The following is a 27,967-nucleotide window of genomic DNA, read 5'->3' as shown; positions in this document are numbered from 1 at the left end:
CACATGGAAATGCCTGATCTATTTATCTGCCACGAAGACGCCACGAGTCTTTGGTAGGTACAGCAGTTTTGCATTGACCGTTATAAAGCAGTAGAGAAAGAGCAGCTGGTCGGAAAAGAAGGGCGGCGAAAAGGCGCAGGCTCGGGCCGGGTCAGCCATTCGTTTAGCACCGGCTTCATTTTTGCGAAGCTGAGCGGTGTGTGCAGCAAACTCTGCAGGGGCTCGATCTTAAATATACATAAATTATTCAGAGAGGGGGTACACTGTGCAGAGGAGGTACGCCTATAGCTGTGTGTATACGTGTCCGTGGGTGCAATGCAATCAAAGAATCATTCGTAGATCGGTGTTGTGATTAATATCATACCGAAGAAGAATTTTCCTGAGTGTCCAGGACCGTCACAGCTCTCTTCTCTGTTCGCGCTGTCCCAGGGGAACGGCTTCGAAGCGGAAGCTTCGCATTATATAATTTTCGGGATTTTCTTGAGAAACATTATGTATTTTACTCGAAAACGAAATTTACCAATTTGCCTGTATAGTATGAACCGAGAGGCGGGTTATCATAAGTCATGTAAAAATACGCTCTGGGGAAAAATCTAATGACAGTCGAGCTCTTCCTTATTCCGAGCGTTTTCAGCTGCAGGCAGCTCAGAAACATTTCTCATAGTTGTCTTCCTTGAATTTCCCAGGAGTAATGTCACTGCGTGTAGATAATAGCCTCGGGAGAATCCTGGGAGTCACGGAGATACGAGAGAGAGTGAGTGAGTGCGAGAGAGCGATACTCTCGCGGGTCTTTCGTTCTTACGCCGAGTGGGAAATGGACGGGAGATATTTTCACGTTAACTTTCCGGACGACACGCGGCAAGGAGTTCCAAGGCTGAGGGAATAGATAAAAAAGAGAGACGCAAGGCAAGAACGTACGCACGTACAAGCGTCAACTCATCTATGAAGCGGGTCGGATTTATTCGGTAAATATATGTATATATCTTTCAGCGAGAAAAAAAGCAGACAGAAATATCGCTAGTTCTTGAGCAGCAGATTTTCGTATGTGAGCGTACACGAAGGTTCCTAGAAGATGGTGCGTCCGGAGTGACTGCTTCTCGAGAAGCGACGCTCCTTCAGGCAATCGTATTCATAAGTTTGGCAGTGAGAGAGGTTCTGTGCATTGATTCGCGTGATGAGCGTCAAGTTTCGCGCGGGCCATTCAAAAGTGTAACGGGAGTGAAGTGACGTCCGAGGGACATAGGAGCTGGAACGATAATTGAAAGAGAAACGACGCCGAGCGTCGAATTTACGAAAAGCATCGCGAACGCAAGAATGAGAACTCGAGGGCACGAGGATCAGCGAAGCTAGCGGAATCCCGGAGCTTCCTGGCCAGGAATGGAGAGTCCGTTGGAAGCGGAAATCGAGCCTGTTGGCGGAAGTGGCCAGGAAGTAGTAGAGTTTAAGAAGGAAAATGGTGAATTTGTGGAGACAGTTCGAGAAGGAGAGGAGACAGAGAGACAGGAGAATGACGAGAGAACGAAGGAAGAGACTGCGGAGAGCTCGGAGAGCGAAGCGGAAATGGAACCAGCGAGGAGCTTTCACCGGAAGCTCAGTACCAACAGGGATATCAAAAATACGGTGAGAGATGAACATTTATCTAGATAGAAATCCTGATTATCAGGCAAGACAACGTATGGGAGTAGGGGAATGATTTTACTGTAAATGATAAGAAACCTGACGACGATCACTATGTCTTACGTAATGTCACATTGAACATTAATCTCTTTCATTGAAGAATTTCTGGCGCGAATAAAATGGCGCTTTATCCCGAAGAATTGCGAAAAGCTCACAGTACCTACTACAGTACCTATACCTTTTCCTACCACTGGCAATCAGCACCGAGCTTTTCATTAGAGTGGCGCACTTGGCCTATTTTACATTGCACACAGAAAATGGCTTCGCGACTGCTCAAGGCCGTCAACTTGCAACTTTTTTTTTTCCTCATAAAAAAGAAGTTACGGTCGCTGGAAATGCGAGCTAGACATCATGGATTAATTACGATATCGACGGAGTTCCGAACCATTTGCATAATTAGACAATTAGCTGATTAAAGTTCACTCGTTATCATTCTACCTCCTTACGCGCTTTAAATAGAAACCAACGCGGAAGCGTAACTCAACGCGAAAACATTTTTTTTTAAATATTCAAAAGCCGCCTTCCTTTCTCTACAGTCCTGTTGCACGAAGGAGGGTTACCTGATGAAGCAGACCTGGTCGTTTCAGCGCTGGCGTCGAAGATACTTCAAGCTGAAAGACCACACGCTCTACTACGCTAAAGATACCAAGGTAGGTGTCCCATATATCCCATCGGCATTGTTTACTCGCTTCGAAAAAGTACTCTCGGCTAACCCGTCCTCTCTTTGCCTATCGACTTGTTACACATCGTCGCCCTAATTAGAGCAGCCTCGATGGGTTCTCTTTGGTGATGATACGTCCACGTATATATATATATATATATATATATATATATATATATAGCTATATATAGGTATACAAAACAAAAGCGGAACCAACTGAGAAATGCCAGGAGTGAACCGACAAGCGCGAGACGTGCATTCAAATTAGTGAGAATTCGCCTTTCTTTCCTCCGAACGTAGAGACATATTCGAAACTGCGATAAAAGCTCAATGAGATATCTGGGCTGCGGGTAGGTGGAATTGCCAGTGTATATCGTGTGAATACGAATGAGCGGGTTTCGTTGTAAAATAATCTGTACTTCTGTTCGAGCCAGTAAATCACTTTGTGTCGCGCAATGGAAAGTTCTCGTATAATAATGGAATGCCCAGACAATAGATGGAGTCTGTAGTTTGTAGCCTCTGTGCTTCATCCGGCCGTTGGATTTCATATTGCTGGAGACAGAAATGGATGCTTGCGCTATAGTATATATGCGGCTGCAGAGAACTATAGAAGACTGGTATATCTGTAGGTACAGTCGCATTCAACTCATTCAAACTCTCTTGGAGAAAGACTTTCATTGAATTTTGCGGTGCTCCGATTACGGCATTATTTTCTCCATGAAATCGTTCTCGGCTACTGCCAGAGATTTTATTGGTGTTCCTGGGAGGGGAAGACTAAAATGCGAAAAGTTTGATGAACTGACGGCGGTTTTCGAGCAAGGCAGTCCCGGGGGGTGGGGGGAGGGGGGGGGTCTATACAGAATTACATTGGCAAATTTTCCATGCGCGATTCCTCGACTCTCATTGAAGAAACGAAATATCAAAAATGAGGCATTTCATTTTTTACAATTTTTTTTTTTCTTTTTTTTTTTACAAGACTGTACAGAGCTGCGTTAACCCTGACAGCGAATTCCCGAATATACTGCTCGAGTGTCAACCTGAAAAAAAAGTTCAAGCGGTTCGATAGCGGAGCTTGCAAAAACGATGAAGGCAATTTTCTTTTAAACGATCTTCACGATTTTCCCCTCGCTCCCCACTTTCCTTGGACTCTGACATCAGTGTTAATCTGTCCAACAAGTTTTTTCTGTACCCCCTGTCCCAGGTTCCCTCTTCAGTTCACCCTATAGCTGATCGCTACGATTCTGCAAGCCTCTAGGTATTATAGAACGAACTAACGCACTTTTTTATCCTGTTCGTTTTTATCGTCCGCCGAGTCTATGCTTGGAGGATTTGCACTGCTAGGAATGAAAAGTGCCGACGTAAAAAAAAAGACATGAAAAAAAAGAGAGAAAGCCCCCGTTTCGAGAAAGCGTCTGAAATTGAGAGAAAAGTATCATACGAGAGTGGTTCGTTCTGAGCGCTACGGAACGTAAAAATAAAAATAATGTTACAGAATGAAAGGTGCCATATGAATTTCGCCACAGGCCTCCCATCACTAGCAACAGCAGCGCCACATCAGCAATAGTTACGTTTTGCACGTAAATGCGTCTTAGCGTCGGCGTCTTTCATAGCCAAAAAGAAATAGCCGGCCTGTGTTACGGGCGATAGGCACGAAAAACAGGAACAGCCCAGGGAGAAATTTGTTCGTAAAATATTTCGATTTCGCAAAACGGAAGATACTCCGGGCAACACGGGTTCTAGAAAGTGGAGACTGTAATTGCAGCCGAAAGACATGGCGTAGTCGTAACTGAAGTCTCTCAGGGACGCAGGACACTCGAGTAGATAACGCGAGGCACGTCTATGGCTGTGCCATTGTCCGGCCAGAGACCAGAGACCAGAGACCAGAGAGAGTGTCCTTATGCCGTTAATCGATTATTGATAAGATTTATTAAATTCACGAGGTTCGAGTAAAAGGCGTTCCGGCAGTTTCTCAGTGTACGCATTCGACCCTTAAAAAGGGGTCGTCCGGAGGATGTAGTACAAGGTGCACATCTACGCGTAGGTACATCGCGCCGTTCGTGAGGACGATGCAAATGGAGAGGGACACACCTGAGGCACCGTGAGAAGCTCGCGCGCAGAATCCGTTCGATCGGTCTGTGGGAGAGAGATAGAGAGAGGCAGCAGAAGGAGAAGAGGAGCGAGAGAGGAAGGTGCAAGGGAGGGACGCGGATCCTCGCATCCTCGGATGTTTCGATAAACCGACGGGTCGGCGAGCGGTGCGACCAGTACCGGCGGCGACGGCGACGGCGACGGCGACGTCAGACGTCAGACGACACCAGAGCCAGCGAGTCAGCGAGCTGAGTCTTCGTGGAGGTGGCTTGTTAGCGTGGCGGGGGCCTACTGGAACGTGAACTTATTGGGCCTGATTTTGGGCCTTAATTAACTTGAAACTACGAAATCGTGTTAAATACGTTGTATAAATAGAAACCGGTAAGCGACGAATGAACAGTCGAAGGATTCGTGGCCGCGTGAACGTAGGAAGCGTGTAAGGAGCAAATGCGAGCAAATGCGTACGGATGGGGCTGCCGTTAATAGTAACGGGAATACGAGAATAACATTGAAACACGAAGGGAGGATAAAATTGATAATAAATTAAAAAGGTAAACATTCGCCGCGAGACTCGTCAGGCTGACGGGGCACGTCGTGCCGGAAGAGAATCGGGACGCTCGAGACGGACTTGAATTCTGCGGATGACGCTTACGAATTCCAAGGGGAATTCTTGGGGACGCAATGGGCTTGCATAGTGCCAGGGGAATCGACGCGCATCTCCCGTAAGAAGAATTCGCAATTTTACGAGGCGCGGGGAGTCGCAGTAAAGGGGTAAACGCTTTCGGTTTGGCATCGCGGAAACGTCCACGAGAAGTCGGAAGCCGCCAAGGGGTGAGAAGATATTCGAAGCGACGGAAGATGACGTGGATGCTGGGAGGCTAGTGAGGAATTGGTGCAAGTCGGGTGAAAAGATTATTACCGAAATCAGCAAAAAAATTCGTTCCTCGCGAGCCCGACTGCCCGCGTGCCCTATCGGCTCTGGACCAATCCAGAAGCTGAGTGCAATAAGTCTGCTGACGTTTTCACGCGAATAATAAATCACTCTTACGGGATTGACGTTAAAAAAAAAAACTTGAGACGAAAAGAAAAACCTTAAAAATCATTTTGCGTTATTCAACGTGCGAGACGCCCGATGCCTTAACAATGATCGACGAGACGTCGTCCGAGAGAAATTTCTGTATCTAGACTGTGAGATGCTGTTTGACGAGGCAGATGCTCTCGGACGCTCTCAGCCTCCACTTAATAATTAATAATAACGTGCGGTAGTCACTTTAAGAATCCTAATTATAAAGATATACGTAAAATAGAATGACCATTGTCCAATGGGTATATCGACGAAAACTTAAAAACCCCAAAAAAGTGGTTTCCTAAATATTAATTAATCGAAAAGGTCTTGGATAAATCCTTCGAATTTTGAATAAGCAATATATCTTAATTAATATATCTACGTCCAACTATATCGTATTGACAATCACTAAAGGGGTCCTTGCAGTTAACTACTGATTAACGAAGATCACGGTCTAACGCACTAAAGCCCATCTATAATTCCATTCGACTCTAATCTATTCTAATCATCCAGCAAGAAGCATCTCGAGTCGTCCTTCCCTACTGCACGGTAAGTTACAAACGTTTGAGCATCCAGTAGGGATTCTGCGGGAAGAACAAAGAGAATCCATAATGCACGTAAAGAGAAATGTTCAAATTTCAGAAGCGAATATCTATCCGCGCTCGTCCAGCTGGACTTTGAGATGTCAAATTAAAAGCGACAGCAGACGGACTCTCAGGGTGAAGCTGGCTACATCGGCCGTAGTCGAGGGTCTTCGATAGGAATGTCAATTTTGAAATTCGAAACGACGCAGTTCGCTCGAGTCTCATTTCTCCCATCCCTGTCTTTCATCTTCCCCAGCATCTCTGGTCCAGCATCGCGTTACGGACGTCACTCGAGATATCTGAATGTGAAGGTCCAAGGGGTTTAACTAATTGGGACAATGTATTTCCGGTTTTTTTCGCGTGTTGGAACAGTCCGATAAGATAGGCGTGGATGATGGAGCGAATTGCCCGGAAGGGCGGGTGGTGGGAAGGAGAGAACAATTAAACGGTAGAAGGAGGACCGAGCAGATGGGCACGTTTTGGGTATTATTGGGAACTTAACTTTTTGGATAAAAATCCCGAGGTCATTACTTACTCCACACGTTGTTTCGCTTGATAACGCGAAAACAATCACGTCCCACGAACAGCCCCCGTATGTGATTACTCATTAGTCAACGTATGTTTGACCGTGACTCATCGGTTTTGAATTTTGAGGTGTGCTCTCCGACACCTCATGACGCATTCGCAACCCCGTTAAATCCTTCGAGGGAAATAAGAAGTTATTACCACGTGGCGTTCCTACTATTCAGTATTCATAGTCATTTGCATGAAGCTTTGAATAACTGGCAAAGCCCTCTCTTAGTTACGTGTGCTGGGCTTAATTTTACGCTTATAGGGAAAACGTTATCTGCCGCCCGTCCCTGCAAAGTGTTCCGAACTCGATTTTACTCTCCTTGTTATTAAAGACCGAGAAGCCTCGAGAATCTCCTTGGAATTTACCAACCAAACAGCAGCGTTTAAGGTTGCGCCGGAAGACTACACGTGACGCGTGGGGCGCACCGGATTGCCCTCGATTCAACCTTACGGGGAGTAAATTGTCTTATGGGTTGTAAAAAGGGTTGAATTTATCTTGTTTCTCGTAATCCCTTAATTCGGAGGTCTCTGGCTAAAGTGTTCCGCAGGGCGATCAGAATCTACAGACTGCATCCAGTGATGCGAGAGTCCGCAAAATCACGAGTCGCGTAGCTTCGCGACTGATTGAATTTTTCACCATAAGGAAATCGGTCCTTTGGTCCACTGATCTTTCGCAGTCGTTACCCGAGGCTGACGGGAACTTGAAGATGTCACCGAAAGTTTGCGAGAGCAGGGTGGGTGGCGAATGCGAATAAGGCCTAGAGGGATGAAGATGTGAAAGGAGGGGCTACAGCAAATGGACCGGGAGGCTGTCGATGCACGTGGGCTGAGTTGTCGTTTGTGCGGCTGTAATTGCGACTCTCATCCTTCTCGTGGAACCAAGCGAGTTCGAAGTGAAAATCCGGGATTTCTAGTTCTCCAGCTTGGTGCAGAACAGACGGCAGCGTCCCGTTGACCTCCATTCCATTCAATTCCTCCTTAACCCCCTTTCGACCTCCACCCCCACGTCACTCTTCGTTAGATATGCCGGGGCCGAAATAGACCGGCAGCCCTCAGGAGGCTGAAACTTGGGATGAGAAAATATTCACAACTAATAATAATTTCAGTGGAAAAGCCCAAAGCGATTGATATCAATTCTCGAGGGACCGGGAAAAAATGGGGTTGCGTGAGCTAGATCCTTCCTAAGGTTTGACAATACTGGCCAAGAGGGACGCGGAAAGTCTAAGCCCCGTGGTTCGGGCGATACGTGTCTTTTCGGCTCCCCAGGCTGGCGATTCGTAATAATATCCTAAAGGGCACGCACACGGCACTGCGCAGTTTTACGGCGAAAGGGACACGTGGAAGGGCCTTTCCTTAGAGAAGATACGAGGCCGGGAGATGAGAAAGGATGGGGCGACGCCAGGATGATAGGGTGCAAGGACGACTGGGCTGCTGGGCTGCTGGGTCAATGACCTCGGGTGGAACAAAGAGAGTGTAACCTCTGGACCGGAAATTTGCGCAAGACTCGGGGTAACAACGTGAGCCATCATCTCGTGTTCCCACCCCTCGTTCTGTCTCTCTCTGCTCGCCGCCACTTTTCCCGAATAATCCAGTGTCCACGAGCACCTCCTACGGGAAGGTCGATTTACCTGGTGACCATCCTTCGTTATTTATTCTTTTAGCCAAGATGGGAGAGACGGGGTGGGAGACAGTTTTAAGTTTAAAGATGACTTAAACAGAGTACTCGATATTTAAAAATTCGTTTCCTCCTTCCCGAAGGATAACTCGCCACAGGCATTTGTCAGGATCCGAGAGTCAAAATGCGTATAATAAGAGAAAAGAGACAGGATCGTGAAAAGAGAGAGAAAATAATGGCAGTAACTACGAAGTGATCGGGATAACCGAGAAATTGCATTTGGAGCGAATGGAAAGGAAAAAAAAAATAAAAGTCTAGATGAAACAATGGAAAAGCTTTCACTTGCGGATTATCCCCGGGGAGTCGTGTTACTGCTCCGTCGGAGCTTTCGGATGATTCTCGCTCTCTCTCTCTCTCTCTCTCTCTCTTGCCCTGCATTCACGCAGCACGCTCATTTCGGCCACAAAGTGCTCCCGTCGAGTCGACTAGAAAAAGCTCCCAGTTTAGCAATAATCAATCGTGTCTGCCGGTGCCGTAGTCGTCCCTACTCGCCACATGTATTGCGCGTCCGTGGAATCTGATGGCTGCGATAACGAAGCGGCAGGATGTCGTGGCGCGGCAATATTTATTCGATCTGTTTCGAAAGGGAAGGCGAAATGAGGATGGCTGGACTAATCTCACTGGGGTCCCCAATAAATCGAGGCTGATCGATCAGATCGAATCACGTGGAATCTTTTAGATTTTTCGGAATTAGCAATCCAAACAATCGCCCGTTCGGATTAACAGGTGGATTCGGTGGATTCGGGAAATTCCATTTGTCGGATCAGAGTCTGCTTTGCAGGCAGCACGTACGAATCCAAGTAGCGATACGTGGCTGGGTTCCAATTGAATATTTATCAGCGTCAGATGGGTGGAAGGGTTCGAAAGTTCAGAGGTGACGGGAGAAAGGTTCGAGGACGCTGGATGAGCGAGAGATGGATTAAAATCGAAGGATTAAAATATATGGGGCTGCTTTTATAAAGACCAGGTGTACAAGGGTGAAAGGTGCGTTCGAACAATGTAAATGGACGCTTTTAAAATATCGGGCGGGAAATTGAATTTGGCAAAATGGAAGTTTTGAAAGGGGCCAGGAAACGGGGGCGAGGGTGAACTTGCCTCCCTCTTTTAATCAGCCCGTGAATTGACGAATTACGCGATCGCGGGGCATGGCGGGAGTAGGTCAAACGTGGAAATAGGAGGGAGCGTATTTGGATATTTTTGAAAAGGGAGGAGATATTCCGACGCGGAGCGTCTCGACGCCCGACAAAGCCAGGAGACAACGTAGAGCGACGGCATCCTGCAAATGACGGCAAATCAATTCCCTTCGCCGTTCTACCGCTGACACCGAGTGTACAGGGTGCGCCGCAACCCTCCGCTATCCTTTGAGGCCTGGAATCCTCCCTTTGTTTGGCACACTGAGACGTCTAAGCAGTATAGGGAGCATTCAGGATTTTTATCAAGAATTCAATACTATCTCTCCAACTGTCTTGGCTCATTGTCAGTCTACCTCTGGGAATCCACCCTTTCCTGGAAATTCGAATGACAAAGTGCAATCGAATCCTCCGAATCCTCCGAGTCCACGAATGCTCCGAGAAGGAAAGTTCGATCAATTTCCACCAATTGTTTCGTCCCTTCATCTCGACTTTCACCTTCGCAGCCCTTTTGCATCTCCCGTGTCGCCTCTAAAGGATCGAGGGACAGGTCGTCATTATACGCGCGTAGAGTATGCTGATAGGGAGCTGCCCACAAAATGCTCTACCCTTATCAGGACCAAATTGTGCCCTTCGACTTCAAAGAAAATTACTTAAACTTCTACAGCTGGTCGAGTCAGTAATTGCTTTGGACTTCATGCACTGTTTAGCTTTGAAAGCGCGACTCGCTACCGCCTGGAACCTGCCACCCCATCCCGATCGTCCTTGAGCAATGCGGGCGAGTTGTTGCACCAGGCGATCGATCGCTAATTTTCAATTCGACTGCTCTTCTAGGGCGAAAGGTCACGGCGCGAATGGAAATAGATAAAAAAAAAGGCATCAGAATTACTTAAGCAGGGCGTGAGGCTTTCGAGGCTTTCGAGGCTTCGGGAAAGGCTGTCGATTCGCGTATCAGTTTCCGAAAGTGAGCGGCACGACTTGCCGAGGTCAATGAACCCAGAAATTGCTTCATGATTTGATAAATTGATTGGAGAGCCATAACTCGGGCCTTCCACTCTGCTCCCTTCTGTCGGGTCGCGCACCCAGCCGAAGCTCCTTCAGCCCCTGATCTTCAATGACAGCGCTAACTTTTCTTTGCTTCCTCATTTTTCAGGCAGCCATCTTCGACGAGATCGAGCTGATCGACCTGACGTTTGCGGAATGCAGCATTAAGAACGTGAACCATAGCTTTCAGGTGAGTTCACCTTCTCTTTTGCGCTGGCCCCGCCATTGGTTATTCCTGTTTCCATTTAGTTCCCTCGTAAAGCGAACAAATAGCCGGCTATTAATTCTCTTTGAAAAGTCCATTGATCCATTTCATCTCAGGTTGGCTGGTCGCCAAGAAACAAACAAAACAGCAAAGTCCACGGCAACCCGGAAATCATAACGACGTCAGGCGTCAGTAGTCGGCCGTCACGTTGCTCCGTTTAATTATCGAAGGGAGACAATGCCGTCGCTCGAGACTGGAATCTCGAGAATCTCCGGAACTGGAATAACATAAGCAGCGCCCGCGAGCCTCGATGGGCCAATCGAACTATGAATGGAGCATGTGCACAGTCGGACAAAAGAACGTTTCATCCCCTGGCACATTTAGCAGCAGCTTCCTTTGGTCCCTTAATTGCGCATTCTTCAAGAGACATAGCTATACGTATATCGTATGTACTATCGAGTAAAGAGCCGCCTTGTTCGTTCGTTGGCTCGATTGTCCTTTGAAAGGACTCCAGAACCCAATAGAGATTTACTTGATTTTGCGGAATACGAATAAACTCGGCTGTTCGGTCGGCGACATCAAGGGCTGCAGCTTAATCAAACGGAATTATATAATACTTCGTTAAGGGTCGGTTACGGACGACTTTACGTCGGTATTACGGGCTGTTTTACTCGGTTTACTCTCGTGCCAGTTTTCTCGCTCGACTGGCCAGATAAATGGTGGAAACTCCGGCCGAGGTTTAATTAACAAGCGCGGCCACGATAAATACGCCGTTTCGAAGGTTCACGGTCGGGAATCGGGGAAGGAACCAGCGATGCTCGTGGAAAAGGAAGGAGAGGCGAGAGGGTGCGATTAAAACTCAATTGCTCATATAAAGGGAAGACATGCGCCTCGTCTCGTCTCCTTTTTCCTCACCCTCGTTCTTCTACGTCTTTCTTTGTCATTCTCTTCTGACAGACAAAGTCTGGCTTACGGAAACGATCGGCCGCTTTGAGATTAGGAATCCTTATTGACGTTTCCAGAGGAATAAGGAGAAAGGACAAAGGTTACCTAAGAACTGAGTCTCCAGGAAAATGAGACTGTATCTGTACAGATATCTTCGGGGAGAATTTCCGCTTCGGAAATTACTCAGATAAATGATGACGCGAGTCATCGATTTCGCTTGGCTTGTTTGATCGTCGAATCCTTATCTAATTCTCTGGTCTGCTTTGGACATTCGAGAGAATTTATAAGCCAGTTGAAAGTGAAAATTCTTTTATTATCTTTTTTACGTCCCACGCCTTCACCAAGCGATTCTAACTTCTTAATCGACTTCAACTTGACTGCCGTGAGAAAGCAACACGTGTATGATTAGGTCATAAATCAATGAGTCATTCGATGCTATAAAATACGTGGTAATGAAAGGTTATTGATTTTCGATTTTAATGTCACGACTCATTCGCCTACTCGATTCGTCGGTGTGACCATAGTCATATTGTAAATCTGTTAGATTGTGCTCCGCAGCCAGTGACTAGCTTGATTGGTAATTGCCAATGTGAGTTGAGCGGAGGTGGAGATATTTGAGATTTTTGAAAAAAAAATTTCAAGTTTATCATCTTCATTGTGGAAGCTTGGACGCCGAGAGGTGAACGTCGGGTTGCCTTTCGGTAGGCGCATCCTTTTATTCAAAGCACTTAGGATGATATAGGATTTATTTTGCAATTCTGTTTGACTGAAAGACAAAACATCTTGAATGGTTTATAGCTTTTTATGCTTGGTGATGCAAAATATTTAAGAATTACTGGGGCAAAAGTACGGCTGCCTCCTGTGAGGTTTGAACTCACGACCCCTGGTTTACGAGACCAGTGCTCTACCACTGAGCTAAAGAGGCTTTTGCGTTTGTGCTCGTTCAGATCTCTAATATTGAATAATACATTTTGTTATGATTTGACTTTAAAACTGTAGGATTGATTCGGATATACTATCAATAAAATAAGGAGACATAAAGTAAAGATGCGATCAATTTGAGACGGAATCGGGAAAATTGCATTGAAACAAGTATTCGTGTATTTCATTTTCGAAACGAAAGTTATGTTGGCAACCATGACCCGGTATTAATTCGCGCAATGCGATTGAAAATTCTATCGTACAAAAAGAACCATTTCAATGATAACAGACAGCTGTCAGAGGATCGATTACAGGACTTCTTTATCACTCAGAGATGATAATCACGCGTGTCATAAAGGTTGCTGATTATTTGTAAATACTCTAGTGTGACATGCGCCATAGAAAATAGGGCATAGGACCGCATAATGCGGAGAATTTTGATGTTAGCCTAGGTTTATCTACATGTTACCATTCGCGGGCTTGATAACCTCCTAGCGTAACAATAAATCACCCATATATTATAAATAAACGTAACAAATGGTCTCTTGATGTGTTCATATGTTAACTATTAAATCTTAGCTCAAATGCCACCGCAACAACAGAGAACTCGATCGCGATTCAAGGTACTCTCACCAGGTTAACCTCAATCACATTCGGAGGCTACGTTGGACAGAGCGATGCTGTAATAATTACCCCCTGTCCCCGTAACTGGCTTTATCAGCAATTTTTATCTTGCGTAATAAATAATGAGCCACTATTCCCGGGGTTTCGCACACTCTGAGATTGAGTTCCAGTCATACAAGACATTCTATCGTGTTAAATATGCTCAGCGTTACTTGTCGTTGGTGCTATGTTGTGTTTTGGCAGGTTTGCTGCGTATATCTGTAAAACAATATAACATTAGGCAACAAAACAACAATCGTTACTCTTCTTCTATTCGGTTCTAGTACTTTAACTTTTCTCCTACAATTGCCTTCAAAATGTATCATATTCAAAACAAGTCCTTGACTTCTTTATGTGTTCCAATCTGGACCAATCACTTTACTGATTACCTCAGAGACTCTGATCCTCTCTGTATTTTACATGATGATAGATTTAGGAAGGATTACTTTGCAAGGAGAAAATAAACCATCGCTTAATATAGACGTAGCAAAGCAGAAATCCCTTGTTGCATTTCAGCTAATGGTGACAGTAGTTCCCATAACTTTGTTTCACAGCAGCTCTGTTTATTTGAAGTGGCACAGCTTATTTCTTAAGACCCCTCGCACATGTTTCTTGCTATCATTGCGGAGGTACAATTGTTCTGCTTTGTATTTCAGGTGATAACTCCATTCCGGTCGCTAGTCCTCTGTGGGGAAAGCAGACAAGATATGGAGGAGTGGCTCGGTGCTCTGAGAACTGCCAGCGAAGGTCGTTCTCAGGGAGATCCTGGAACAGCAGAATTACTTGGAGGAAATCACCATTGGTATGCCACAAGTCACGCAAGACCAACCTATTGCAATGTCTGCAGGGATGCTCTTTACGGTATGACACTTTTATAATGCTAATCACGAAGTGTATTTCTATTGTTTCTTAATATCCGTACAGGGGTCACTTCGCATGGCTTGAGCTGTGAGGTGTGCAAATACAAGGTGCATAAAAGATGCAGCGCCAAAGCAATAAATAACTGCAAGTGGACCACATTAGCATCAATTGGCAAAGACATTATCGAAGACCAAGATGGGGTATTTATCCAAACACATACTCAACGAATGGACTATCAATTCAAATTCGTTTTTTTTTTACTTGCAGAATATCACAATGCCACACCAATGGATGGAAGGTAATTTGCCGGTCTCCTCCAAGTGTTTTGTCTGCGACAAAACTTGTGGCTCTGTACTCAGGTAGCGTACCAAAGATAGCTGGACATATATTGCATTGTGTTTTTCATCCATCTGTTTGTAGTTAAGAAACGTTTTATAACATTAGTTCTAAATAGAAAGAAGTCTTTAAAATAAAAACTCTTATTTAAATAGACTTCAAGACTGGAGATGCTTGTGGTGTAGAGCCACAGTTCACACAGCCTGTAGACCAGCCATAAGTGTACAGTGTCCCTTAGGACCAGCTAAAGTCAGTGTAGTGCCTCCTACAGCGTTACATAGTATAGGTACGTAGAATGATTTCTGGAATGATTTAGAGAAAGTTTTCAATATATTCAAGATGCTCTAAATTAGGTAGTGACGAAGCTTGGGAAGCGGTGAGACCGACCGGGTGTAGTCCACTCTTAGTATTCGTGAACAGTAAATCTGGTGACAATCAAGGAATAAAGTTTCTTAGACGATTTAAGCAATTGCTGAATCCGGCACAAGTATTTGATCTGATAAATGGAGGGCCAGGCCCAGGGTAAGATATATAAGTTTCTATAAACCATATAATCCTCGAAAAGCATGCGAGTCTAGTAAATATTGCAAACAAACGCGAAAAGAGCGATCGACGATTCGGTAATGCGATGACTCGATGACTCGATGACTCAATATCATCGTACACGATGTGCAAGGTCAGGAAAGTTAAATCCGTGTGATGAATAGGCTAAGACTGTTTCGGCACTTCGACCCGTTCCGGATTCTGGTGTGCAGTGGAGATGGATCTGTCGGTTGGGTCCTTTCGGAGATCGATCGGTTAGGAATGCACGTGAGTAACAATAGGAATCTGCACGACGATCGTCTCCTACTTTTCTTTCGCTGCATCGAACTTTTGCAATTTCGTTTTCGAGCTCTCTAACACGTCTTCTTTTTATCTCTTCTCATGCGCGTGGATGCCGATAGGATCGCTCTATCGAGCCAACTAATACTTTTTTCTCTAGCATATCTGTATTCGAAACTTATGATTACACCTGTATGTCGTGTCTTTTTTCTCATCTTCTTCTCTTCTTTACTCTTCTCTTCGTTGAACTTTTTATTCAGCTGGATCTTTTATATAGAAGATCTCTTACATGTTTTTCTGCTGTGCATCTCTTGCGTTCTTTCTACGTTTCTTTCGACTCTATCGTCCTGCGTTTTTACGGCATGGCGTGTCTCTTCTATTCTTTCGTTTCAGATAGCCGAAGCGTGAGCTTTGCACGTCCTTATTTGCGCTATATTTAGCTAGCTTTATTTGCAGCCGGTAAGTAATACGGAAAGTGTTTAATTATTAGTACAATGAGCACATTTTTTGCACGCGTCTTTCCTGCACTCGTAAAGTCTTATCCTTCCTTTTTCGACCTGAAATGTTTTCATTGCCACGTAGAAGCAATGCCAGGTGGGCGTGTTGCCCCTGGGAACGGGAAACGATCTCGCCCGAGTCCTGGGATGGGGTGCATCCTGCGACGACGACACCCATCTACCTCAACTTTTGGAGAAGTACGAGAAGGCTGGTACAAAGATGCTGGACCGCTGGAGCATCATGACGTTCGAGCGCAGCATATCCTTGCCCTGTCCAAAGATGTCGCTTAGTCAAACGGATCCAGCGCTGAACAGCACAATGGTTCATCAGTACGAGGACAATGTTCTCTCTCACATAGCCAACATCCTGCAGGCTGATCAAGACAGCATAATCTCGAGCGCCAAGTAAGAAGAGCGCCTAGTTCTGTCAGAATCATCTGTGGAGCTGCGATTCAAATTAGCCAAAATTCTTTAGAGTTCTCTGCGAAACCGTTAAGGATTTCGCGACACGAATTCTCGACGCCAGTATGAGCACGGAGGACCAACAACTCAGCGAGAAGTGTGACGTACTTCAGCAAAAATTGGATCTACTCTTGCAGACGCTTTACAGTGAGGATAATTACCTATGGGACAATATGGAGCCTTCGAGAAAGCTATCCATGTCGGCGGTGGAGCAGGAGAAGGGAGCCTTGGAGAAGCCAGAGAAAGACATGACAAATTTGAGAAAAGTTCGCCGAAACAGAGAATCCATCAAACGCGAAGCAATAATATCAAGGTACAAATAATTCAATTCGATATATCAGGATATCGCAATTTTACGTATTATTTCCTTTCAGAGCAAACAGTCTAAAAAGAGCCATCAGACGATTGGTGGAGCACACCGATTTAGCCGTGAATGAGCAAAGTAATTCTCCTGACACTAAGGCAATAAACAGGATGCCCAATATAATGGTCACGTCCGAGGATGGTATCATGGCTAATGAGTACTTTGTTAAAAATAAAAAAGAACGGCTGGACATTCCTGGATTACGATCAAACAACATAGATAGCCTACAAGTAATGCCAACGATAGAATCCACGAGCGTTTACCACTCGTCGCCGTGTCCTAGTCCAACGCCCAATCTCGCGTCGCTCAGCCCGATGCCGGATTTAAGGAGGGATTCCCAAGCTGAAGAAATGTTGACGTTACCAGCACCAGATGGTTTCGCTGATAGTAGGCGAAACAGTTCGAACTTGCCGCAGGGGTAGGCGATGCTTTATAACTGAATGCATAATGTATCACTATCCAATGACAGTTTTGGTCGAATGATGTTCTTTATACGTTTAGGGTTTTCAGTTTTGATGCTCCAGTGATTGAGGCGACGATAAAGAAACTTAGTGAAGAGGAGGAAAAAGCCAGGGATGCTTCTAATGACGAACAGATCAACGAACATACCCCGGTCGAAACACCGTCGGATATCCAAGTAACAGTGACCAGCACAACATTAGACACCAGCTCACCTTCAGATGATACTACTATTCAGGATACGATGATCTCGCCCGATACAGATTCTGCAAATTCACGAAATATCTCACCGGAAAGCATGCGCAAGTCCGAAAACAGCAAGATGGACACTTCTCGTGGAAGTTGCAGCAACAGCATAGTGAGTTCAGACAGCTTGGATTCGCGAAGCTTCACGGTGAAAAACAGCGAGAGTGAGATTGGTAAGATGATCATGGAAGAATTCTTGTAGCACGAGTGGATTTTCGTGCAGCAATCTAACCGATGTCATTTATTCGAATAATCTCGCTGACCATTTCCAGGACACATAGACAGCGATATCCTTGATACTACTAAGCATTCCGACAGCTCTGAAATTGGACATATAGACTCACCTGAGAATTCGGATATGTGCACCAGCGAGATTCAGAATTCCGAGAGTATAATCGACGACCTGAGTTCTCTCGGGCAGGATCTAATTAGCGCGATGCTCGGAGAAAAATATGACTCCGTAAGAGAATGTCTCAAATCGGAACAGTTGGAGAAACCGCAAAAATATTGTAGTTTGGCGCAATTCGTGGAAGGGAATGACATAGCCAGGAGATCTTTTAAAAGATCATCGAGCAATGCAAATAAGATCGACAAAGAGGTACGTTGGAACCAGAAAAACATATTCAGGCACCTTTCCTTCATATCGGGAAGAATTCAATTAATATTTTTTCGCAGGTGATGTCTAAAACGAAAATAGCCGAATCGACGACAGACCTGGTGGAAACGGTCAATATGGCAGATTCGAAAATGCCACAAGCAACGACTTTCAAGGCTCGGGAAAGTGAGAAAACTTCGGATTTATTGAGTCCAGTTTGCTGCTTCACAGTAGCTTCGCAATACTCCGCTACGAATGAAGAGTTACCCCCAAAATTTCCTCCTACGATAAGCGTTATCGTCGACCCACCCAGCCCTTCAATGTCTATCGAAAGTCATCATGAGCCTGATATCGGTTATGCAGTAAATTCTCACCTGAGAAGATACAGTGGTGATAGCATGGAAAAATGTGAGTCGATCCGCATAATTAAATTCATTCCCAGTCACAGCTTCTAATTATGTTTAGTGAGTGTCGAACTACCAGAAATGGGCTGTTCTCCACAAGCGACCAGACGTATCAGCAGTGGCAGTTTGTTGAAAGCTTCTGAGGTCGTTTCCCTAGCAGCTAGTGCAGCCAGGTTCGGAGGATCCAGTTTGAGTTTGCGACACGAACGAGCAAAATCCGTGGACAAGACTGAAGACGTGAAGAAACTTCCAATAATCAATCCCTTAGTTCAACTCCCAATGTGGCCAAGTAAGTAAGGTACTTAAGGATGAAATTTGTATCCTTTCCTGGTGTTTAATAAGAAAATTCAATGTGCACAGATGTGGGTGGAGGTGCTGGTTTAATCAGTAAAGCATTGCTGGCCAATGCGGATGCCCTCTGTGCTGCTGTTTCCCCTTTAATGGATCCGGATGAAACTTTAATGTAAGTTCGATATCCGGGAGATTTAATGGATTCCAAATTTGGATATATCCTTTTAACTCTCTTCAAATTCAATCGATAGGGAGGGCTATTATGAACGCTGTGTAATGAACAACTACTTTGGCATCGGCATAGACGCAAAAATCAGCCTTGATTTTCATCATAAGCGCGAGGAACACCCTGAGAAGTGTCGCTCAAGGGCTAAGAATTACATGTGGTATGGTGTTCTTGGCTCTAAACAATGGCTACAGAAAACTTATAAGAATCTGGAGCAGCGAGTTCAACTAGAGTGTGATGGACAGAGGATACCACTGCCCTCTTTACAAGGAATAGTAGTTCTTAACATTCCTAGGTGAGCGTTACTAATTGTTCTTTGTCATTCTCTGAAAGGCGAAAACAACATTAGAATCTCATTTTGCGCAGTTTCATGGGTGGCACAAATTTCTGGGGTGGCACCAAGGAGGGTGACCTTTTCTTAGCACCGTCATTCGACGACCGCATTCTGGAAGTCGTGGCTGTCTTCGGGTCAGTTCAGATGGCTGCATCGAGACTCATTAATTTGCAACATCACAGAATAGCACAGTGTCAGACTATTCAGATAAACATCTTAGGAGATGAGGGAGTGCCTATTCAGGTCGATGGGGAGGCTTGGATTCAACCACCAGGAGTCATCAGGATCATTCACAAGAATCGGATGCAGATGCTTTACAGAAACAGGGTGAGTCAATATCTCATTAAAAACCATCTCACCGATATACAATGATTCTTACTGGAATGTTTCAGGCCCTGGAAACTTCCCTGAAGACTTGGGAAGAGAAACAACGAAGCACAATTGCAACATCCTCCCAGTCTACTTCGACCCTGAGCAACACGTCTCAGTCGCATTCGCGTAGTCAATTGCAGCTGGATGGAAAGTCATCGCATCTGACCGAAGAGGAGCTCAACGTTCTTTTGACATTTATAGAGGTTGTGACGACACTTGTAAAGTGGGTGAAACTCTTAATAATATCACATCCAAGTCTGGAGCCGGAACTATATCAGATCGCGTGCAGAACGGGCATTTTACTTGAAAATGTTCATCCAGATGGGAAAATTTTGCAAGGGGTCAGTAAAATCTTTAAGGCTTCAATTGATACAGAACTTTGAACACTCTCTTTTCTGCTACAGCCAAGTCTAAGACCGGTAGTGACAGAACTGGTGTCAAACGCGAGGCAGCTCTATGAGGAATCCTGCGAATTGCTCAGGGATAAGGCACACAATTTGGTAAGTCGCTTTTGATATGGGGAATTCCGTGAAATATTATTACATGATTGAATTATCCGACAGAGGCTACGAGAAGATCTGGAAAACAAATTGTCAGTTTCCTTGGCTGCAATGGAGCAGGAACTAAGAAAATGTATCTTCGACGAGGGTGGAACAGGGCTTGTCTACCTACAGAATATCCCACCCGACGATCAGGTATAAATTAGAATTAGATTAACTTTGCACCAGTCAATCAGTCAAATGTTTATTCGTGAATATCGTAAATAACGATAGATGCAACTGAATCTTAATACGTGATTAATCATTGTTCTGTGCTTTGGATTTCGGATTGAGTATATCTCGACCCCACGTGGTAATATGCCTTAATAAATTTGAATGTTAGGAGAATTAGCGATTAGCTGTAGATGGGAATGAAAGTCTAGAGTGTGTCTTGGGCCATGCACATACGCGCGCTAACGGGACAGAGCCTGGACAAACTAATAGAATAATATAAATGTTGAAAGATGAGCATGGGAATATGTGTCGCACAGGATGAACGTTATATGTACATATTAAAAACGTAACCCGAGCAATTAAGATAAAGTCAGATGTAAAGGGGGTAAAAAAGAGAGAGAAAGCCGTAGCTTAAAGGCTGGTCCGCTTACTAACGCACTAACAAACTTAACCGAGTCCTTAACTCTGTATTCACAGGGCGATAAAAAGAATCGTCATCGCGGCTTGTTCTGGTTAAAGTTCCGGCGATTAGCAGCGACAGCCGGAAATCATCCAGCGAGGGACCAAGTGACGAACTGGGGCGTTCCCGAGGTCTGCTCCTGGTTGGAAAATCTTCAGCTGGCTGAATACATTGAGCAATTCGTGTCGCATGACATTCGCGGCAGGGAACTGCTCACTCTGGCCAGAAGAGATCTCAAAGAACTAGGAATCACGAAAGTGGGCCACGTGAAGCGCATACTTCAGGCCATACATGATCTTAACAATTAAGAGAGAAGAGAGACAGAGAAGCAAAGAAGAGAAAAAAAAAGCAATTCAGCATGGGGTAAGAAAGAGAAAATCACTACCCTTCACTCTCGGCGATCTTCGTCAGGGCAATAAAGCGCAAATCCTTACGTACAAATTGTTGTGTAATGGAAGAAAACGAAACAAGGAAGAAAACGTAAACGCGTTTCCGATTTGAAACGATACGTTTTTCCTCGATATTCCATTCTTTAAAAGAAGTAAATCTAACCGGTACGTCTTACGCGTGTGTTACTCATGCGATTTCTTTCCAATTGCTTTTGAGGATTCAAGGAAGATTTTATTCTAAGTGGAAGGGCTCTTGTGGACGTTGTCCAAATATCCGGTTGCGTTGTGCGCTCAATTGAGTCATATCCGGCTGGTACGTAGTTAGATAGATTGAGACGCGGAGCACTCAACGGAACCATGCTGAACAAAATTCTATCATACAGATTTTTATCAGATAAGAATGTTGTGCCAGAATTGAAAACCGGTGTGGAATTTAATCGTCTTAATGCGTAATCACATGTACGTTGATCTCAAAACTACGTTTTAGGTAGAATCTCGAGTGTCGAGCACGTCTTCGTGCTGTTCTTTAATTCTTTTGTATTACTTATTTTCTTTATCGTTTCCTTATTTCCTCTTTCTTTTCAATTGGACTTTTGTCTCCTCGAAGTCGAGACTCTTCTATGAAATTTAATTTAAACTAATAACTAAAACATAACCTCGAATCTTCCCGACTTGTATCATAAGCTCTTCGTATGTTAAATGCTATTAATAACTAGTTTTTAAGTATTTAAGTATTTCTTCGTTTCTCTTAGGAGTTTCAATTTAAAAGAGTCATCTTAAGAGACACTGATTAAACACTTTCCTCTACGTCTTACGTAGTGTCTTGTTCTAGGTCGTGCCAAGTCGGCATTTCCAGTACGTTGTCTCAATCTAGAGTCGAGTGAACTATATCAAAGCCAGCTGTCACTGGCGTGAGGTAAATAGGAAAGAGGAGATAAAGATAAATGAAAAGACTCTCTAGATACTTGATACTACTGAGAAACGTCAACTGTGCACGAAGGTTGTTATAGCTCTTAGCCTTTTTTACAAACTCTAGTATTGTAATTCCTAGCGTTATACGTAACATACATACTATACTAGTATTTATCTATGGATATTTAGAGTGTAAGTACGTTCAAAAGGATATTTGTAAGGAATCTTTCAGGGCGTGCGGTATGAATTCAACTAAGAATTCAAGTCATAATGTCATAGTGTCACAAACCAAAGACGAATGAGCAATCAAATGACGGCGCAATAAAGTCAGTATTTTTGTCGATGTCGTCGAGGCGCTTCGACGACGACAAGTGCGTTCGCGTTAATCGTAGCTAGCAAAGGAAGGAAAGAGTGAAAGCAAGAAAATTAGCAGCAAGAGAATAAAAGGAACAAGAAGATAACAGTAATTTGCCTTGAACGAGTTTAATGAACGACTCTCGTGTTAAGCGTTCTTTTTTGACGTATCGTTACTAAGCAATCGCGAGGAAATTAATGAAAACCGTTTATATGAAACGAAAAGCATAGGATGGCTAAGAGGTGAACATGTTCCGCGTTATTCGTCCAACGAATTTACGGGAATCTGATCGTTGAATTATTCGTAGCATTTATTCCTTTTTTCTTCTTCCTTCTCCGTCTTAACAGACAGAGGACATTTGGTCAAAGGTCATGAGCGATAGAGAAAGTTAAAGATAGGGATGATTGTAAAGCTCCCTCGGACGACTGAGATAGTAGAAGGAAGCTAGATCAGTTCTCGAGTCGTAAGACTAGATAGAATTATAATAATACGTATAATCGAATTATTCAAGATGGTGAAGGAAGCGCGAGTCGCGAACCAAAGGGATGATGATCGTAGCCAGTGATTTTTCTCGATCGAATCGTTAACTTATAATTAATAAAGGAGGATTGCCTATATCTCTTATAGGTGATACTCTGATTAAATGTATTATATCTTCCAAGTTGTAACGAGTGTCCTGCTCCTAATCTTGGAGCAGGGAGACACTTACTAAAGATAATTCCCAAGATGGTAGACAGCACTGCTCTACCTACTACATCTCACTTGCTCTATTTACTCGGTCCTTTACCCGCGACTCTCCCTTCTACGTCTCTCTTTCTCCTCTTCGCTATTTCGCTGTACATTCAAGTCAGGGAGAGCGAAGCACACACTCTTCAAAGAGTGTATCGCGATTCCAACAGTCTCCTCTTGAATCTGTGATAACTTATACTTAGTTGACTCGAGTCTATACTTATAACGGAATGGGAGGGAGGATAAAGAGTCAGCGATAAGGAAAGAAAGCAAAGCTTTGGAGATAATAAATTGACGCGATGGGAAAATAAGGGAGAGAAAAGAGGAAGAGGGAACGAAAGGGAATGCCTCTTGCCTTCACTATTTTAGTACTATGTAATCTTGAATACTAAATCTCTACAGGTATTCCACGCGAGCCGCGGACGCCATTGATTCAAATTGATGGTGATATTTTTGAAGAAAATAAAAAACGAGAGAAAGACGGTTCGACGCAAATATCCATCACTCTCCTCAGACTGATCGTATTTCACTTACAAATAATTTACGTATAAATATAAGCTTACGTATAAAGAAAAGCAATGGCTTGTTCCGTATCTCATAGCTCGGACTCAACCTTCTTACCTTATTACTTAGCGATACGTCTTACCGTACTGTTCGTACCAATATTTAGAGACAGTCTGTATAGGCAACCGTATTAATATTATAATATTCAAGTGGACCCTTATCCGCGAAACAGAAACGAAACTGCGAAGTGTACGAGTAAAAAAAACGAATGTTTCCAATTACGATAATTACAAAGTCTGATTAACGGGAACGAAGGAATTCTTTAACGCGCATTTTTGAAGCCACTAATAATCCATCGATCGAGATCTGCCTTTTTACCTTCTTACTTTCTCTTCTTATTTCCTAACAATAATTGCCTAACAATGCCATCACTTTCCTCCGTTCTATATATTCAAAAGACACAGAGTAACAAAGACGCTAATGTCTCACTTGCCACTTCTATTTGTTAGGTGTATTTGATTACGCCCCCTAGAGGGACTTTCAATATTCAAAAATTTTTAAGTACTATAAAAGATAGGATGAGCAGCCATCACGTCGATTCATTCCAGAAGTAGCTAAATATCGAATCCGTAAGTACATTGAGAATAAATATCGAAAGAGAAGAAGCAAGCACCTAGCGAAGTAGCATGATTATCACCTTAAAAGAAATAGCTGATACGAGTTAATAATTTACATTTGAAAATTCTGTGATAAATATTTAAAATATATATACATAATATGTATTACGTAGGCAGCTGAATATTGTTCGTCGTTAGACACTTGTGTTAAATAACGAAATGGCATCGCGGTTTCGTACGTCGTCTTACAGCTGACTACTGCTGACAATGTGAATCCCTATACCCAACACGTCTCTCTCTGAATTACTTGTTAAGTTGCGTTGTCTTCATTGATCGATTGTGACGCGTTTGCATTTGTAACCGATCGTGATCACATAAGAATATCGTATGAAATATATTCTATTCGCGAGATAACACTGTTCACAAGTGGAAAGAGAACATCCACATCGCGAAATTCACGATTTTTGGGTCCAATGAAAAAGAAATTGTGTAAGTTTTTGTTTTTGGGCTTTGGCCATTTCCCTATTTTACGTATTAATTGGAAACTCTCTTATCCGACAACCCTTGCATCCCGGTATTTATCCTTCGAGTTTCAGTTTATTGTGTGCTCTGAGTGCGATATGTGATTATCTCATATTTATTTATTTATCCTTGATACATTACCACTCTGTATTTTAGCTACTATTCTTTATTTCCATTATGGAACCTCGGCGCAAAACGAAATTATTATTCAATGCAATGGGGGAACCATTGTTTCTCAATGTATTCAAACAACGTTGACTTATAATAAACTTGAATTTTTAAGCTGAAATCAATTTCTAAAGGAAAATCTTTTGTCTTATTTCCTTAATTCCTCGAAAATTTCATAGTTTATGATTTATTGAGTTATTTAACAGGTGAGAATTATATTGTTCCAAGCATTAGCTCGATGATGCCATGTTTTTGTTCATACAAGCGTAGAATACTATACACGGCAATGCTTTTTTTAAGATGTCTACTTACTAAGATAGCATTGAGGAACATGAGACATATTTATATACATAATTGTGCTATAAGTATTAATTATTATGGAAATGACTCTCTTGGAAAAATTGTGATTTCCTTAATCGACATCAGCATATTGATGTATATATGTACATAATTACATACATAAGGGAGTAACAATGTATTTGGTAAATGTTTAATCACAGTCTTATTCATTAGGTTAAAATTGATCTTGTATCCCTCTACACAGCATTTGATAGTCCATGATTCATGATTCAGGGTTCAAAGAGAAACAGTTGGAAAGAGATTATTGTCCTCTCTGTATGCTTGAGCCAACATAAACATCATGTGCTCATATGCTAAGTGGGGCAAATATATTTACATCATTCATTTACAACTATCCGAGACTTTCCTGGGCTTAAGAAATCGATTGCTTCAGTCTATTCAACGTTGTTTCCTTTCCCATGATTTCCATCATTTCGGCAACACCTGGTCCGCTCTAATAATAAATACATTTTAGTATATTACCAAATTTAATTACATTTGCATTTATCTTTGCACATTACCTTCAATCCGCTTAATGTGCTACGTAACAAGTTCATCAGTGTCGGGAATGGAATCTCATTATTATCTGCAAATTCTTTAAGACAATTTTTTAATGAATTTTTTTGGAAATTGCCTTCATCAAAGCTTGAAAGTTTTTCACTAAGAGTTCGAAGCAGTTGAATGTCCTTTGGTTGAGGTGAATGTGTTTCTTGAGCAGAGGGTACTACCCATAGAAAAGCTAGATCCGATGAGACCAAGTCACTCAGTTTTGAAATCCTGTGCTGTGCCCATTTGAGAACGGACAAAATGTGGTCTTCATTCAGTTGTAAACTGCCATCTTTGACCCTACAATGAATTCGCGTTCATGAAAGCAACTGAAACGCTTCTCTGTGCAACGAATTATTACCTGTCAGGAAATGTTTCCAATACAAGTTTGCTAACACGCTGCACAAGAAATTTGCAATTATCGTCATTTGCTAATAACTGCGATATCTCCATTTTATTAAATTCCAAGAGTTTTTCTGGACTAAGCTTCGTTGAATTCACGTTTATTTTTGTTATGTCGAACTGTAACAAAGTTTGAATTGAGCGAGTATGCAATGTTATTTGATAATCTAAAAATAATTCTTAAATAAAACGCACCTGTTTAATAAGTTCTTCATAACTGTAACATCGTTGCCCGCCTTGTTCTCGAGAAAAACCTCCCCCGGCATGGGTTATAAAGTTCAATAAAGCCAAAGGAAATATTCCTTGTTTCCTGTAAGCTTCAACTGTAATGTCACCCTGTCTTTTGGAAAGTTTTGTACCGTCTGGATTCAAAATAAGCGGCAAATGTCCAAATCGTGGTGGAATCCAACCGAATGCCCTATTACAATATTATTATTTTGTTCCGTGTGTGCATAGCTTGTAATCATTTTGAACTTACTTGTAGAGTAGCAAATGCTTTTGGGTTGATATTTGCCATTCTATTCCGCGTAGAACGTGAGATATTTCCATGAAATGATCATCGACTACATTGGCGAAATGATATGTCGGATAGCCGTCGCTTTTAATAATAATTGGATCACCCTCGTTTTGAGCAACATCATATGCTATTTCACCATAAACAAGATCTACAAATGGATCTGGATTTGATGTGAGCTGTTGAAAATAAGAATATTAATGGTAGCGTTCAATAAAATTTGCGGCTATGTCTATCATAGACATACTTTAAATCTAATGCAGTGTTGTTCTCCTTTTCGTATCCTATTTTTAACTTCTTCTTTGGTAAGATACCTGCATCTGTTATCATACTTCGGTTTCTGTTTTAATCTCATTGCATCCTTTCTTATTAAATCTAGCCTATGTTCACTACAGAAGCAGTAGTAAGCTGATTCATTATTTAAAAGGGTGAGCACTTGCTCTCTGAAATTACAACAATTATTTTTTTTATCATTGAAGCTGGTAATGCTACATTCAACTATTTAAAATAATCTCACTTGTACAGTTCTATACGTTTTGATTGTATATAAGGTCCAGTTGGTCCGCCCCTAATTGGGTCCTCGTCAGGAATGATTCCAGCCCAAAACAGATCGTCCTGCAATTTTTGCATGGCATCTGGAATGATCCTGGTCTGGTCAGTATCTTCTATTCTTAAAATGAAACAACCATCATTGGCTCGTGCAAAAAGATAATTGTACAAGGCTGTTCTAAGGCCTCCCAGGTGTAGATGCCCTAAAAAGAGAGTGAGGATAGCATTTAAAGCAGTTTAGAGGATCACATATGTTAAGTAGTACAGTAATTCAATTACATAAATTAAGACTTACCTGTAGGACTAGGTGCAAATCTAACTCTGACATTGTGTTTCCTGTAATAACGTTTTTGGGATAGCTGGAAATTGACTATTCTAAATGCACTACGCTGCATTTCGCAAAAAATTGGTTTTCACTATAAAAAAATGACAATCTTCTTACAGGGAAATAACCTAAGAACCTAGAAACGTCACTGCACACGTGTTCCTTTGCAATTCACATTGACAAAGAGTGGAATGATAATATATTTAATGAACACACTGTTGATTCCGAAATGCTCTACTCTAATGACTAGGTAAATTAGTACTAAAATTTCGTTTCTAGTTATGGTCTCCAAGTTGTTACGCAGTCGCAATAGGAAATGGAGCGGCAAGTAGGAATCAGCAAAGAACACTGAGGTTGATTGACGTAAGAGACTAGCAAGACCATTCAGCTGCTTGTAAATGCCGCATTGTGGGAAAGTCCAA

The 27,967-nt window shown here is 43.0% G+C and overlaps 2 protein-coding genes and 1 non-coding gene across 11 annotated transcripts; 1 reads left to right on the top strand and 2 right to left on the bottom strand.

Moving 5' to 3' along the window:
* Positions 1-92: 92 nt before the first annotated feature.
* On the top strand, positions 93-24,991 carry LOC107269541 (diacylglycerol kinase eta). Of its 9 annotated transcripts, none has more exons than XM_025086861.1 (23): positions 93-1,620; positions 2,214-2,327; positions 10,608-10,688; positions 13,889-14,093; positions 14,157-14,293; positions 14,361-14,452; positions 14,585-14,715; positions 14,783-14,951; positions 15,137-15,239; positions 15,837-16,153; positions 16,224-16,523; positions 16,585-16,992; positions 17,076-17,452; positions 17,552-17,877; positions 17,955-18,282; positions 18,340-18,567; positions 18,639-18,741; positions 18,821-19,090; positions 19,162-19,456; positions 19,522-19,842; positions 19,906-20,001; positions 20,065-20,196; positions 20,692-24,991. In XM_025086861.1, exons 1-23 carry the CDS (start codon positions 1,378-1,380, stop codon positions 20,980-20,982), a joined length of 5,067 nt encoding a protein of 1,688 aa, XP_024942629.1. In that variant the 5' UTR covers positions 93-1,377; the 3' UTR covers positions 20,983-24,991. The 9 variants fall into 9 exon arrangements, with proteins under 9 accessions (XP_024942629.1, XP_024942630.1, XP_015598983.1 ...); XM_025086862.1 differs by having other exon boundaries at positions 15,834-16,153; positions 17,085-17,452; XM_015743497.2 differs by having other exon boundaries at positions 15,834-16,153; positions 17,561-17,877.
* On the bottom strand, positions 12,502-12,573 carry Trnat-cgu. Its single transcript has one exon. It is a non-coding gene; the product is annotated as a tRNA-Thr (tRNA).
* Positions 24,992-25,041: 50 nt separating the features above from the next.
* On the bottom strand, positions 25,042-27,890 carry LOC107269545 (probable glutamate--tRNA ligase, mitochondrial). Its single transcript, XM_015743508.2, has 8 exons — positions 27,516-27,890; positions 27,189-27,423; positions 26,919-27,114; positions 26,636-26,850; positions 26,353-26,575; positions 26,117-26,277; positions 25,731-26,055; positions 25,042-25,663 (listed from the first exon to the last, which is right to left on the bottom strand). Exons 1-8 carry the CDS (start codon positions 27,613-27,615, stop codon positions 25,583-25,585), a joined length of 1,536 nt encoding a protein of 511 aa, XP_015598994.1. The 5' UTR covers positions 27,616-27,890; the 3' UTR covers positions 25,042-25,582.
* Between the last annotated feature and the right edge of the window lie 77 nt (positions 27,891-27,967).

This window comes from Cephus cinctus, unplaced genomic scaffold (assembly GCF_000341935.2).
Source record: "Cephus cinctus unplaced genomic scaffold, Ccin1 Ccin1_scaffold0670, whole genome shotgun sequence".
Classification (NCBI taxonomy): Eukaryota; Metazoa; Arthropoda; class Insecta; order Hymenoptera; family Cephidae; genus Cephus; species Cephus cinctus.
This window is presented reverse-complemented; position numbering and strand designations above follow the sequence as displayed.

Bases quoted from the DNA above. Each gene is read 5' to 3' on its own strand.
- LOC107269541 (XM_015743495.2), top strand. From the start codon at position 1,378: ATGGAGAGTCCGTTGGAAGCGGAAATCGAGCCTGTTGGCGGAAGTGGC. The intron at 18,742-18,820 runs GTAAGTTCGATA...TTCAATCGATAG, and splicing joins GATCCGGATGAAACTTTAAT to GGAGGGCTATTATGAACGCT. The intron at 20,197-20,691 runs GTATAAATTAGA...CTGTATTCACAG, and splicing joins ATATCCCACCCGACGATCAG to GGCGATAAAAAGAATCGTCA.
- LOC107269545 (XM_015743508.2), bottom strand. From the start codon at position 27,615: ATGCAGCGTAGTGCATTTAGAATAGTCAATTTCCAGCTATCCCAAAAA. The intron at 27,115-27,188 runs GTGAGATTATTT...TTGTAATTTCAG, and splicing joins AAACGTATAGAACTGTACAA to AGAGCAAGTGCTCACCCTTT. The intron at 26,056-26,116 runs GTAATAATTCGT...AATTCATTGTAG, and splicing joins TTGGAAACATTTCCTGACAG to GGTCAAAGATGGCAGTTTAC.